At 39.0% G+C, this 14,886-nt stretch overlaps 1 protein-coding gene across 6 annotated transcripts in view; it reads left to right on the plus strand.

Moving 5' to 3' along the window:
- EPB41L4B (erythrocyte membrane protein band 4.1 like 4B) overlaps positions 1-14,886 on the plus strand; it is a 170,556-nt gene that overhangs the window by 77,640 nt on the left and 78,030 nt on the right. For 5 of the 6 annotated variants that reach the window (XM_027680162.1, XM_027680180.1, XM_027680191.1 and 2 more), the window contains exons 13-15: positions 1,776-1,806; positions 2,318-2,351; positions 3,343-3,410. In XM_027680162.1, the coding sequence (XP_027535963.1) occupies positions 1,776-1,806; positions 2,318-2,351; positions 3,343-3,410 (133 nt within the window). Of the gene's footprint in view, positions 1-1,775; positions 1,807-2,317; positions 2,352-3,342; positions 3,411-6,365; positions 7,274-14,886 lie in introns of those variants that run through there. The other variant, XM_027680208.1, reaches the window with a different exon arrangement.

Consider the following 14,886-nt stretch of genomic DNA (forward strand, 5'->3'; position numbering starts at 1 on the left):
ATTGAGGAGAAAAGTTGCAGCAAACCCAATAAGGGAAAGCATGTAACGTTTTCTTGGCAGAACTGCATGTGTCATGGGGAGTGGAGCAGTGTCCAAAAGCCTCACTGACTCGCTTATCTAGCCAGGCAATTTTAGGGTTATTGAGCAGTCTCATTATGCAATTGTTGCAGCTTTCCTGACTGTAATCACATATTATTCACCTATCCAGACTCTGACCTTAAATACCTTGCCCTGGGAGTTATGCTGAGATATGCTGAATTTGAATGGAATGACAAGGAATTGTTTTCCCTTGTGGTTTTGTAATTTGTCCTTAGAAACTTAAGCTGAGATTTTTGTTCCTTGTAGAAAAACCTAGGAAGGAGCCCTTGAAGACAACCCCCTGTAAATTCTATATTACTTGAGCCTGAAGGTATAGTTGCTGTATGGAGCAGGGTGAGCTGATGTTCCCTTAGAATGTTTTTGCACTCTTTTGCATTCCCAGAATATGAACCACGGTTCCATGAATAATCCTTGTGGTATTATGGGGACATGTGTTTCTCATGGACAGAGGGGTGAAAAGGGTTACAAGCATGTGTGCTTTCTAGAGGCTGTTAACTCCCTCCCTGCTTCCCTCCTTAGTACATGTAAGGAGTTTTTTTAATGGAAGTGCAAATTTTTTAAATTTGTGAAACGCTGTTATGCGATACATGAGAGTCAACTATATCATGTGGGTGATGTCATAAGTGAAAGAATGGATTCTTTTAATTTTATTCTTACAGTAACAGGATCTGTCAGACCTGCAGGTCATACCTTGTGTCTCAGTGCTTCTGTACTTATGTCTGTGAGATAGAAGGAGAAGAGAGAGAGCGTGGCTTATGCTCAATTACGTTCTCTGCGCATTGCAGCCAGTGAGAACTTCTGTCATACCCAGATGATCTCCTTTCAGAGAGCTCAACAGCATGTTTAGGTTAATGCAAAAATTCCCTCTAGATTGTCTTTCCTGCATCTCTTGACCATTAAGACCTGTATGTAGCTGCAGCCCACAGGGGTTGGACTCTGTTCTAGCTCTGTATTTTGAGACTTCTGCAGTGTCTCATTAACTTTGTCACCCACTTTCTGCATTCAGCAGACACTTGGATTTTCAACTATATCACTGACAGTTTTTCAGTGCTCTTGAAAAACATGCTGTTTGTCATGAAAAAGAGATGATACATCCCAGTTACTCAGCTGCCTTCTTCATGGATCTTTCCAGCCTATCTGAAGCATAACCCAAGACCTTGTTGCTCAAGATTGCTCAGTGCCTTCCCAGATTCCCAACTGATGGGCTGTTTTGGCTACCTTTTTTTCCCTGTAATAAGACACAGACCATTAGTGGCTTTGTGAATACTCTGTTTTCTATACGATATTGACAATTTCTACAGGGGATAGTTTCAGATTTCCAAGGGACTCGATGGTACTGACATGGTAGCTTACAGTAAGGTCAGAAAAGTAGTGTTCTGGTTGTGCAGAACATACTCTGCCAAAAGTCCTTTTGTGACATTTGGGAAGTATATGCTTGTCTGCTGTCATCTCTGAAAGGCTGTGACTCTTGCAGGACCAGAGGAAGGTTTGTGTCTGCCTCATACTTCAGGATCCTGCACAGGAATGCTAGAAAGCACAGGGCTACACTTGCAATTCAGACACTTTTGTGCAAATATGAGGATTCACTTAAGCCTAGTGTAACACCCCAATCACAAGAGCTGCAAAATGACTGATATTTCACCTGTCTTAAGGATTTATGTTTCTTTCTTTTTAAGCAAACAATCCTGTGAAAGCAGCACAACTGTGGTAAGTGACTGCCCAAGTTCTCTTTACCTCTCAGTTGCTGTTATTGGGCTAAAAAGATTCTGAAGATGATTTCTGCATTAGGATTTGTAGGAACAAATTTTCTGGTGTGGGATGTATTGTTTTGGCATCTCTCGTTATGCAATATCAGGTTCTTCTTGGCGACTACCCGTGAGACTTTACATGCTTCTATTATTTAATCTTTTTTTTTTGTAATTTTTATGTTTGAGATCAGACTAAAATAAAACATATTTTCTTTTTTTCACTGCTGTTATGTTATCTTATCAAGCATTATTTTTTCCCATTTTTAAAATGTAAAGTGAAGAAAAAAATTTCACACCCCTCTTTCACATGCTAACTGCTGTGATGTGTATCCTGAATAAAATATTAATGTCCTTAAGAATATGAATTCTACTTCACTGTAATACTTCCCTGAAGAGTAGAACACTGAACTATAAAAAATTGTGACATAGATGTACTGTTTGCGTAAAAGCTAATTTTTTTTCTCCCTTAGTGCTAAAAATACTCCCGAAGTCCATAACTACCAGGTAAGAGCATAACAATTGTAGAAGAAAATATTGTCATTTTCATATTTAGTGGTAAATATTTCTTCTGTTTTTACGTAGTACATTTGTTCTGCTCCCCTTTCCTTACTCTGGGGTGAGATTTTCTGAGGTGATTCAGAAATAAAGAGCGTCACAGAGGGACTCTTCTCTCTTTCTTCCCCTCTATTCTTGGATGCTCTGCAAGCTGAGTACACTCCATTTGCCATCCTCTTTCCCTTCCCTTTCTGTGAAGGTTAAATCCTTTGGGACTGTGAATATGATGGGCCCCAGGAGACTGCTCTGTGAGCAAGCTTTTGGCTAGAGCAGCCTCTCACATTGGATGATCCATGACAATTTCAAAGTTGCAATTATCTTCCTCATACAGAGAGGGAGTTCATTGCTCGTCAAATGTTTGTTGGGGGTTTTTTTAATACGCTTCAGGGAAAACCTTGCCTGGTTTTCATCTGTGATACTGGCAGTCAGTGGTACTGAGAAAGCAAACTATGCTTTCTTCCAAGCTATGTATGTGCATGAGAACTTAGTCTTAACACTTTTTATTAAAACACTCACTAGTGATTTTGTTTCATTGTTTCTTCTCGAGATCTTATGAATATGAGAGGGAAATGCTGTCACAAAAGATAGGTGACCTTCTGAAGACTGCTATTATAACAGTAGCCTTTCTTACTCTCCACCTCTGATTAAAGTTGGCATTTTTTTTGATATGCTTTTTATGAGAAGCAGTAGATGTACCAGGTGGTCTGTCAAAAGAAAAACAATTTTCTTTGCATTTTTCCATGCGTGTGTCCCAATGAGCAAGCTCATCACCTAGAGGCTTTGTGTATGTGCTTAATGATGTGGGAGAAGGACTGAAAGAGTAGGGTTTCTAGGGCTCACTGGGAGCATGTTCCTCATGGCTCCAGGAAAATAAAAATTTAAAGTTAATAGGAAGTTTTTATATTATTTCATTAACCAGGTTCAATGTTTTCACTTGCAGCCACAGTATCATCCTAGTATACATCCTGCTCAGCCACACTGGCATCCACACACACCTGTGAATGTAAGGTAAGCAATCCTCACTTTGCAAAAGAGATGATTACTTCTTTCTTTATCTTAATCAGTATGGAGCTTTGGTGGCTGTATTGGGTAATTCTCTGCACATGAAAAGCAAACAGAAGTTAGAAGCATGGGATTTAGAGACAGTATTAAATAACTTCTGTTTAGGTTTTGCTATGGAATATTCTAATCTCCTTTTTTTTCTGGTTGATTTTTAATTCAGAATTTGAAATACAACTTCAGTGATTTCCTGTAGGGAGTATGTTAGATAGGAAGATGCTCAGTAGCTTCAGTAAAAATAATTGCAAATTGATCAGTATTTATTTGTATTTAATTTCCTGAGACAAAGAAGAAACTCATTTTAGTGTAAAGTTAAGTTATGAGTAAACAGATTCTTGCAGTGCAGCACTGTTATCGTGTTTTGCAGAAATGTATATGGGAAAAAAACAAGTACATGGAACAATTTATCAAGCACTTTACAGATAATTAGTGAAATTATAACGTTGAGTTTTTGAGAACTGTTTCACAAAAATATTCCTGCATGTGCTATTGTGTTATCCTCCTTTCATGGTACTTTATCTTGAAGCTAGTAATGAGAGATATTGAGTGAAAAGAAATTTTGGAAGAAATTCAGTCCAGTTAAAACCATCTTGGTGGAATGCACGCACCTGCCGGTGGATATGTGTCTATGCATGTACACATGATAAAAATCAGCTGCTATTTTATCCTAATAGAAAGTAACACTTTTTTAGGTGACTCAGTTTTTTAGACAAATAATTACTGTCTTCACTGAAAAATACCAATACTCTAATCTTCATTCCTACTCATCTAAAATTTGTATTCTTACACCAGAATAGGTAGACTTTTAGTTTTTAGTGTGGGCAGGCTCTGGAGATGAGGCTGAGCTTAAAATGAATGAAAAGACAATTTGGTCTGAGTTTGAGAATGCAGGAAAAAGGCAAATATGTTATTAGAAATACTTACTAGGCAGAGAAGCAGACATAGGCATTGTCATCTCAAAATTCCTAGCACATAGGAAGTGGGTCATTAGTTTTGCCTATATTTCAGGTTCAGAAGTCTTCCTGAATTTAGGGTTTACTTGTTGATTTTATTATGCATGATTTAAAATGTACAATTTCACATTACAGAAGAGTGGTTGCCAAGAGAGTTTAACGATTTTATAAATCATTTGAGGTTTGGCTGAAATTTTTCTGAAGATGTCATCACTTACGATACTGGTCTGTGACATTTTAACGCCAAATAGTTCAGCCTGGAGCAGAGTGATACTGAAATAACACAATAATGTATTGTGTGTAGACAGCCTTCCCCTTCAGCCCCTCCACTGCCTAGACAAAGAATAAGGTCAGTGAAATACGAACAATGGCTTTTTTTACAGCAAGGCTTGTAAAGCTAAAAAAGAAACCAAACAAAAACAAACAAAAGAAAATATATTTAAAAGCTCAGTCATGCAAGTTCAGCAAAAAAAGAATTTTTGTCCCAGTCAGGTAGAAGCATTTAAATATGTAGTTAAAGTGGAAGCTTCAACTTACTCTAACTCGGAGTCACCGTGAAAGAATTAAACATTTAACATCTTGGATAGCTTGATTTGGAAAAAATTAATCCATTCAACCATGAACTTGAGATCAAACTACAGATCTATAAAATTCTTTCTGCTGGGCATGAAAGTCTAGAATGGGCAGGAGCTGAAGTGAAACCACCTGTGCAATATGTGTTATATATGGGCTTTTTGTTGAATAATTTGTGAAACAGTATGTGGAATTGTCTGAATCTTCTTAGTGAAATTCTTTCAGTGAAATTATTTGTTTGCAGTTAGCTTAATGTTTAGCCTTCTGAAAAAATTAATTCCAATTAACAGTCATCATTATATATCTTAAGAACATCTCCAAAAAAGGTCAAGTCTAAACCTTGCCTGTGTTTCTACTACTATAAAAAATTACCAGAACCGTAGAATGGATTGAGTTGGAAGGGACCTGAAAGATCATCTAGTTCGAACCCCCTGTCATGGCAGGGACACTTTTCACTAGACCAGGTGGCCCAAAACCCCACCAGACTTGGCCATGAATACTTCTAGGGATGGGGCATCCACAACTTCTCTGGGCAACCTGTTTCAGTGCCTCACCACCCTCACAGAAAAGAATTTCTTCTGTATGTATAATTGCGACATCATTTTCGTGATAGGGGAATCTTAAACATCGTGGTTTTCTACATAGTGTTGAAAATTTCCATTTGTTTATTTATTTCCCACTCCCCAGCAATGATTCAGGAGACACTTTAGGAGAGGTTGAAGTTAGTATCTCAAAACACCAATAAGTAATGAATAAATAAGGAAAAAAATATTTTCCTTGTAGTCAAGTTTTAGTACACAGGTTGAGAGAAATACCTGTACTAACTGTAGACTGGAGGTGTTCATCTTAAGAAGATGGGCATGTGTAACTTACAGGCTGCTTCAGCGTAATTAACTGCACCAGTGCCAAAGGAATGGCAATAACTACAGAACAGCAATTTTCGTTCATAATAGGATTGCCTCTCAACTTTTTGGGCTTTAGGGTATACTTTCATGAACTCCACTTTTGCATGATATATTTTACTTTACTTGATTTTTGTACTTATTTAGTTTTCTCATAACCTCCTCTTCCCTCCCTGCCATCCCTCTGGGATTCAGGAGCATTGATGTACTATGCTTGTCTGTAACATTGAAAACAGAGATGGTTTTAAATGACTGAGCTCTGATTGAAAGCCTTTTGAAATCAGCTAAAAGATTGCCAGTTGCTTCAGTGGGTTCTACATTGGACTTATAAGTCTCTTACCATTTCCTTCCCTTACTGATGCTGCCAGTCATTCCATGTGCATGCTTAGCACTTGCTGGATGAGCTCATGTTACTGTGTAGCACTCCTAAGTTTACTTCCATTTCTCACTAACCAATAACTGTGCAAATGGTACAGGCCACCCTATCATGATGACAGGCCATATTGGAAACCCCCCACAAGTGGAGAGGACAGCAATTTACGGTATATCCAGGAACAGAACCAGAAGAATTTAGGAGGAGTCCAAAGCATGGTGTACCAAGATAAACTCATGACGACCCTCTGAAAAACAGCCATCTTCATTTCACCTGCCATCTTAGATGATCATTGCATTCCATGGTCCTTGTCTGTCTGCACTACGTTTAAAGTGTACTGTGCATAAAGTGTGTCTTTGTATGTACATCCATCCTTGTTTAGTGTTCATGGACATTCTTGGGAAAAGTGTTTTCCATATCTTTGTTAAAAAAAAAAATTCTTGAAAAACCTTTTGTGAATTCTGGTACGAATTTTCAGTACCCTGAGACCAGAAATATTTCTGGGGATTTACATTCTACCCTGTTTTCCAAATCTGTGACGCTCTGCCTGATGTTGAAGATCAGCCATTTGTGCCTTAGTTATTTTTATTATCTTATTTCTTTTGAGTCAAATTAATAGGTGAAGTTTGAAAACCTTGATCTTAGTTGACATGCGAATAGGAATTTGGAGGGAGACAAAAAACCAGAATTCACACTAGCAATCAAAATGGCTTGGGGGCCACCAACAAAGGGAGCCTACTGAGGTAATTATAGGTTCAGATGTTATTTCCTTTTAATTTTTGTGTTCTGCAGAAAAAATAGAGGTACTTACCTAATTTTGAAAACAAGTATAGGGAAAGAACACTAATAAATTTCATGGGGTATGTGCATTTCTTTTTTTTGACTTACTGATTACATTGATAGCATTCCCCGAAACCATACCGGCTGCTATAAAGGCAAGAATGTTAAAAATGAATCCTTGCTAAAAGGGTGCTGCTGGTGTCTTATTTTTAATATGATTATGGAAGTGAACTATACAATCACATAAAACTACCTACTGACAACTTTTTTCTGAGTGGATTCAAAACACAGCACATAATTGGTACATTACAAGATGAGGATGATGCAGTGAAATAGCTATATTTTTTTAAATTTAGATGTTTGCAAAGGTGAATGTACATTTTACAAACCTAGGACTTCGAATAGGATTGGCTGGTATTTTGATCACTTGCTGATTTTTTTTTGTTTTGTTTAAACTGGAAATCACAGTGCCATCTTCACTTTTGCATTTGTTTTAAATAGACCTTATATCTGTGGTCTCTGAAGTTGTTGGAATGAATGAATCTTCATTTGGGATGTTTTTAAAATGAAGTAGTTTTTAACTTGATTTTGATAAATACACATTTATAAATGGCTATAACCATGATTTTTTTCAGAGCAAATTTGATAGTTTATAAGTTTTTGTGAAATATTTGTTTACAAATGCTAATTTTAATATTTGTTTTGATCTGTCCTGTATGTGCTAAGTACAAATAAAAAATGTCAATCTTGTTGTTCTGATTATGCTGCATTATTTATTTTTTAAAGATTTTGGGGGAAGGTGGATAGATATGATATAACTTATGCTTGTACCTGTTTTGCCCTGTAGTCACTAGTGCTGTGGTGGATCAATGTTTTCAGTCTGTGGAGGAGGGGAAAACAATAAAGCAATTGTACACTGAGATGTGAAAATGCCAGAGTAAGCCTAAGGTGTGTGATCACAGAGGCTGACTTAGTTTTCCCCAGATTAGTCTTCCTCTATTTCAGCAGCATTTTGTTTGAGAAAGGAAGGAAGAGAAACTTTGTTGGAACCACTGGAACAAAAGTCTAGTGTAGCTGATGCTCTGAAAGCACTCTGGAGGAGAGTTTTTCGAATACTCACATTAAAGTGGAGTGTTGGTGCTTCATGATTTGTACACCTGTATTCATAATACAGTATTATTCTTGTCATATAACTTCATCATCTTCTGTGTAGTTTGTTGTCAGTGTTCCTCCTCGTCATGTGTTGTTATCTGTGGTTTTTGGTTTGTTGTTGAAGGTGCACTGAACAAGGGATCTATTCCCTGACAGATTGCAAGGAAAGACAGCACGAGGCCTAACTAGTCCTTAAGTGTTAAAATGCCTTATGCAGGATGTCTGCACATTGGTGAAGGACAACCTGTGGGATTTTTGTGTTCTGCATTTTGTGTGTGTTGCCTCAAGGGAAGCACTTGTCATACTGCTTCTCTGGAGAAGGAGCTCTCACAGTCTGCAATCCCCTTTCGCTTTTTTGTCCCACATCCTCCTTGCTGTCTGCAGAAATCTGTACCAGCCAAGTCACTGAGCAATCAGCTAGGTAAGAAGAGATCAATTTCTCTGTCCTTCCTTGCTCTAGTCTTAGTTGGCTTCTTGTAGCTAATGGGCTAGGATGTGGTTGGGAAGAGGGAGTGTATCTGCCTGTTTCTTCTCTAACCTCAGCATTGCTCTGACCTGTGCAGCTTACATCACCTGAACAAAGGTGGATATGGATGGTATCTGTCTGAACAGTGTAGTATAAAAGACTTGCTTTAAATTTTAATGCACATTGCATTTTTTTCCCTAAAATCAGCACACTCGTAAGTCAAAAATTGTTTTGAACGAGTAATATAGACTCCGTGATGCTAGTATTACAATTTTGTATTTGAAGCAACACAAAACACTGCAGCTGAAAACCAGATTAAATGTGGAGAGGTGAGAGAAAAGAAAGGTGGACAATGTTTGGTTAAGTCAGCTGTTAAATGTAGTGGCAACTTTTGTTTAAAATATTGGGAAAGCTTTGGCAGTATAAATCAATGCTATATCTTAAATTCGTGCTGCTCCAGGAAGCCACTGATAGTTTATAGGCACAAACTCAATACAGAGATTTGGTAGCCCTGGTATGTGAGTGTTTATACACTGTGTTGAATTATTTTAACTAAGAGTTCCTCATGAGGAAATGCTACACAATTTTTACCAAAGAGCATCTTATACAGTCATTCTAAGTCAGCAAATTTTAAATGTGTTCTAAAATATACAGGGAAATTTTTTAAAAAGAAAAGCCTTGTGAATTGCCTGAAGGAAGTGGCACTTTCTGAATCCACATGAAACGTGTTCTCAGGGGTACCCATAGAACTGCATGTGCAAACTTTCTCCACCCTGTTCTGAAGTGTGTTCATTGTGCAAGACTGAAACCTTATTTTTACAAAGTCCAGCATACACTTGGAAACTTCTGATTACAGGTGATAAACACTATCCGTGCATCAGCTTGGTGGAGGGGATGGAGGGGAAGTCTGAATACAGTGGCAGGCATTGGAGAAATTACACTCATCTGAAGTCCACCATGTAATCACTTGTGTTCTTCTGTGTGTTGGAGAATTAGTTGGTACATCCTGGCTGAGGGTATCTTCTGATCATCTCTCTGCACACCTTTCTCCTCTGCTAAATAAAGCTGGACACCAGTTATTCCCTAGCAAGGCTAGGAGAGAGCTTAGCCTGGCTCTTCACTCTGCATGTTTGTATTTACAGGGGCACTACTTTTGCTCTATAATAACTCTGTAACTCTACATGCTGTCCCCTGGGAGCTGGTGGGAGAATCGAAAAGCTGGTGACAACACATTTGTAACACAGGCTGAAATGCATTGCTCTTAAACCCCAGCCAGACCCTGGCATGCGAACTACTGACTAATACTGAATGCTGAAATATGATACTGAACTACAATACTGGAAGTGTTGTCACTTTCAGTATATTGTTTTAGTGTGGGCTTTTTCTTTAAACTTTCATTTTCAGCTGATGTGAGTCACAGGCAAAGTGAACAAAGGGATCAGGTTTTATAATGCATTTCTGAAGTTGGCAGCTGAGGGTTTGCACACTTAAAGGAAAGAACCAACAAGTCCTTCCAGACCCTTTTATCAGTGAACCCAGGTGCAAAATGACCAAGAGAAGGATTGTTTTCTCATATTGTGGATGGGAACAAAGCATATATGATGGCCTTGTGATGTAAAATGTAATTTTCTATTCCTTCTGGACAAGTATTGCAGAAGATACCTCTTCAGTCTGCAAGAGAAAGAGTGTCAGTACTTGCAAGTAATTTTGAAAATGGAACTTAAGGCGCTGGCAAGGAATGAGCTGGGGAACATTGAAGATGGCAGGGCAAAAATGAAACAGTGTATCACTTGCTTCTCAGGCATCAAAGCTGGTGAGATGGAGTTCTCTGAGGGGGAGGAGGAAGACAGTTCGGCACTGCCGTCATCGGTTTTCTGAGTAGCAATCATTTCAGTTTGTGTATCAAGCAAGCAGGCTGGTACTATCTAGCTTGAAGGAGAGAAGTTTCGATGCACATCCATCTAACTTGACACACCAGGTCTCTGGAAAGACTGTTGGTGATGAGTGGTTTTCCTCTTACTCTGCAAAGGAGAATCAAAGAAAACATACTTGTAGGGGAAGTGCTGTTATTGCAGCATTGCTAATGCAGCCAAAGAAACCAGGTGGAATTAATGGACATAAATTAGGAACTGTATTTTTTAAATTGATTTGATTTCATTTTTTTAATTGATCTCAGACTTTGTGTGTTGTGCTTTGAAAAGGGTCTGATGCACCAGGACCCTGGCTTCTTTTGTTAAGACTGTGCTAGCTGTGAAACTTCTTTGAGAGCCAGCTTGAGCTAGCACTCTACACCCTAACCAAACTTATGCTACATTGTGAGAATGGAGATTTTGAAATGTTTTAGAATAAATAATTTTCCCCACATTACAGTCAAACTGCAAATGCTTCGAAAAACACAGTGCTCTTATGCTGCTCCCAAGTTTTAGTGTCAAAGAGCCTGCAAGAAAGTCAGTCCTCCTTGCTCAGCAGGCACTAGGCACATAGCAAGATACAGCTTTTGGACAAAACCAATCCTAGTCAAATTAGATAAGAAAAAACATAAAAAGATGGGCCACATTTTTCTGTCTGCCTCCTGCAGTAGAAAATGCAAAGCAATGTGTGGTAGTGATGAAGACGTGTTTTGGCTTCCCTTATTTTTCACCTACTGTTGTACCTTGAGCTGACTGGCCCAAGTCTCCCTTTCTAAGTGTACGTACTGTTACTCTTGTTGCCACTGCATCACAAAAAAAAACCCTAACCACCAGACAAAAACTTGATTCAGTTGAAGTTCCTCCCTTGATATGAGTAATTTCCAGTAATAAAGCTTCTGCAGACTGAATGATGCTCTCAAGTACTTACTAATGACTGTTTCATGACTGTACTTTAAAATAACTTTTTTTCAGTTGGTTTCATGAGTGTTAATCTGAATTTAATTGTAAACTTCACGTATCAAGCCTCCCTGTGCAGTCTCCTGCAGATATTAGTAGCTTGCTACAGAAAATACAAGCATGTCTGTAATAACTTGCATATTGCTTTTAATTTCTGCTTGTAATATATCTTCAGTTTTGAACAGGAAGAAGAGATGGGTTTTTTAAAAAAATACTTTATCTCACATCCAAGTTTCCTAAAGATGGTGATTTTTTTTTTCTTCAGTTGGAGTCTTGGCAGACTTGGCACACAGATTGATGGAGATAAGAAGTTCCACCAGCCTGATATCTTAGACCCAGTATTACTTCCTTGTTTTGTGTTTCTGAAATAATGGCTTTCTCTTGACTGAGAAATACCACTTTTAGTTTGGTGGCATCTTATCTTCCATGATCTGTTCCCTGTATCTCTTCAGAAGAAATCTGGTTTCTCTCTAGCAGAAGATGCCTTCTGAGAACTGAGGAATCTGCCAATTTAAGATCAATGTTGAGCTAAGGCTACTGGGGAACCAGTGGAAGTGCCCCTAGGGTTTTGAACGTACTGTCCTTTAAGTCTGTAATGTGTTTGGATTTTTTCTTTTCCATTTTCATCTTGCTCTTTCTTTTCCTCTTCCCTTTCCTCTTCCCTTTCCTTTTTATAGGACTAGTAGTATGACCTTCATCTTTAAACTATCAACAGCAAAATCTGCAGCTCATCGTATCAAAGATGAAGATGTATAATCCAATACACAACAACAGATGTTTCACACAGGAACAGTTTGGAAAACCTGTAGTTCCTGGCTTACCAATGTCTTATGTTGATGGATTATAAAAAGCAGTATTTCTTTTTTTTTTTAAACTGAGGCAATGGAAACCATCCTCTACTTTCTGAGTCACAAAGAAAATGAGCGAAGTAGCCACTTAATTAGTAGTAGGAGGTATACTGATCTAATACAATTAAACCCAGATAAGAAGCTAATTATTTATAAGTTACTTTTTCCTCCCTAAACCCATAACACTCTGTGGTACAGTTATAATCACAGTGATTTACCTGCCATTACCAATTTCTGTAATTTTGTGATCCTTAGAGAAGTAGAAATACAAAACATTAATACATCTCTAGTGCTCTCTAAATTGTATAATTACATAGTAATGAACTCAGTACCTGAACAGATGACAAGGTAGCTGTGTTTCCTTTCATCTCCAGGGGCCAAGGCCCTGAATATTAAAGCCTTGCTGGCAGGCAGCAGGGCCAGCACCATGGTGCCTCCAAGCCGAGTCTTTCTCATCAGTAGGAGAGTAGGAGTCAGACAAGAAGGAAGAGCTCAGAAAAAAAATGGGTCAGGGAAACAAAAAGCTCAAATAGAGGCTTTAGGAGATGCAGAGTTTTACAGTGGAATGTGCAACGGGAGGAACTACAAAATGAAAAGCAATGAAGTCTGCTAGAAACTTAGGGAATGGAGAAGAGGAAAGAGGCAAGGGAGCTTTGAGATTTCAGTGTGTGTCTTCAGCACCTGGGGCTCACTGAATCAGTAAGCAAGGCTGATTTGAAGCAAACTTCAAGGAACTTAAGTGTAAAACTGGATGCTGCTTCTGTATCAAAAATTTTAGCCCAGGAGGGCTTTGTTTGTTATCATTTATTTTCAGATTCAACCATTATATTTAATGTGTGTGTCTCATTCTCAATTTCTGACTTCAGAAAAAAAAACCCTGTGAAAATGGCTTTTAAAATAAGACAGTTTCTTGCTATAACTCAGATCAGTTTCCCAAATATTGCAATGAGAACCTGCCCAGAGATAGTGCAGGTTGCAAGGTTTGCAATTAAGAAGCCCTTGCTGTGCTGAGTGATTGATTTTGTGTTACTTTGACCCACTAATGCTGTCTTCTTAGTAGCTAAGTGAAAAATTCTGTCCTGCCTTCATAAGAGCTTTTCCTTGCTGCACACTTTACCTGTTCATTGGCTTTACTGGTAATGTGTTAAAAGGGCAAAAATCTATAGCCGAAACTGAGGTAATCTGTGTGGCATTGGAGTTAAGTTTGTTCATGCTGGATTTTAAAGTTATGGGAAATTACTGAAAATCCAGAAGACAGCATATTCAAAATCTGAATAATTTAGAATCATGAAACTTAGACAGTTTAATTTCTTTTAAAACAAATTTTTTCCAAGGAGTTTCAGCTTTGTGAGGACAGAGACAGAAAGGAGATTTTGGAAGATCAGAGTATATTGTTAAGCCAGATCCAATGGATTGGCTTCAAGGCTAAAGTGATTACACCTTTCTAATCTGCTAGATGCGAGGCTGCTGTGGTTCCTGGTTTCGGAGCCCAGCCTGTACAGATGCTGAGCATGCATTCCGGAGATGAAAATGCGCACAGAGCACCCACTGAGCCAGCCACACTGAGCAGAAGAGGTGAAGAGCAGTGCCTTCACCAGCACCTGCATGCACAAACAACAGCTCACAAATGTGGGACAGCACAGGGAGCTCCATCCTCTATGCATTCACCCCCACAGAAAATTGCACTACAGTTAGGAAGATGTCATAGACTGTAGCGATAGGAGCTTGACCAGCCAAGCATAGTGGGCAGCAGCCTGTTTACGTGTGGCTGGTCACTTTTCTCACCTTTCTCTTATTCTTCCCTGATGCACATGAATTCTCCTGTTTCCTTCCCTTGTCTCCTCTCAGTTACCCCTGCTTTCTCCTTGCATTGCTCCCAGTTTTTCTAAGTCCATACTCAAATTTCCCAAGGCTGCCTAGGTAGTTTGGATCTTACATGGAGATACTGATATGGTTTCCTAGACAGTGTTGGCCTTTCAGGGTTGTTCTCATGCGAGAGTCCCTGATATTCCCCTTGAGGTTTCTCATGTAGCCCTACCATAACTACCCGTGAAATCCGGCAATCCTTCAGGACACGCTCTGTAGCATTTGTTAGCTGCTTGCACTTTCATCTTTTGTGTCCAGCAGCTTCTTCTGTCTCATCTCGTGATTTCTCACGTTCTCCTGTTAGCTAAGCCTCAGTCTTGTGCCTGCTTCTCTCTCTGCATCCTTTGGCAGCAATCTGATACTGAGGGCAGTAGAGGTGAGATGGGGATGTACTTAGCTCCCAGGACCTGAGTCATTTAATGGGTTAGGTGGTGGGAAAAGATGTAGCACGGCTAGCAATCCAAGATCAGCTGCAGGCTGCATCAGAGGCCTCAGTTCCTTGCTTGGTTTTGTTCCTGTTTTAACCTGAGTTAGCTTGCTTGGATTAGCCACCCTGAGTTCTTTTATTTCCCAAGGACAGGCATGCATTGTCTGCCTCTGTCTGAAAGGGGAAAGCAGTACTGACTTGGGAGAGGATCTTTTCTG

This window comes from Neopelma chrysocephalum, unplaced genomic scaffold, assembly GCF_003984885.1.
Source record: "Neopelma chrysocephalum unplaced genomic scaffold, ASM398488v2 Primary Assembly neopelma1_22b, whole genome shotgun sequence".
NCBI lineage: Eukaryota > Metazoa > Chordata > Aves > Passeriformes > Pipridae > Neopelma > Neopelma chrysocephalum.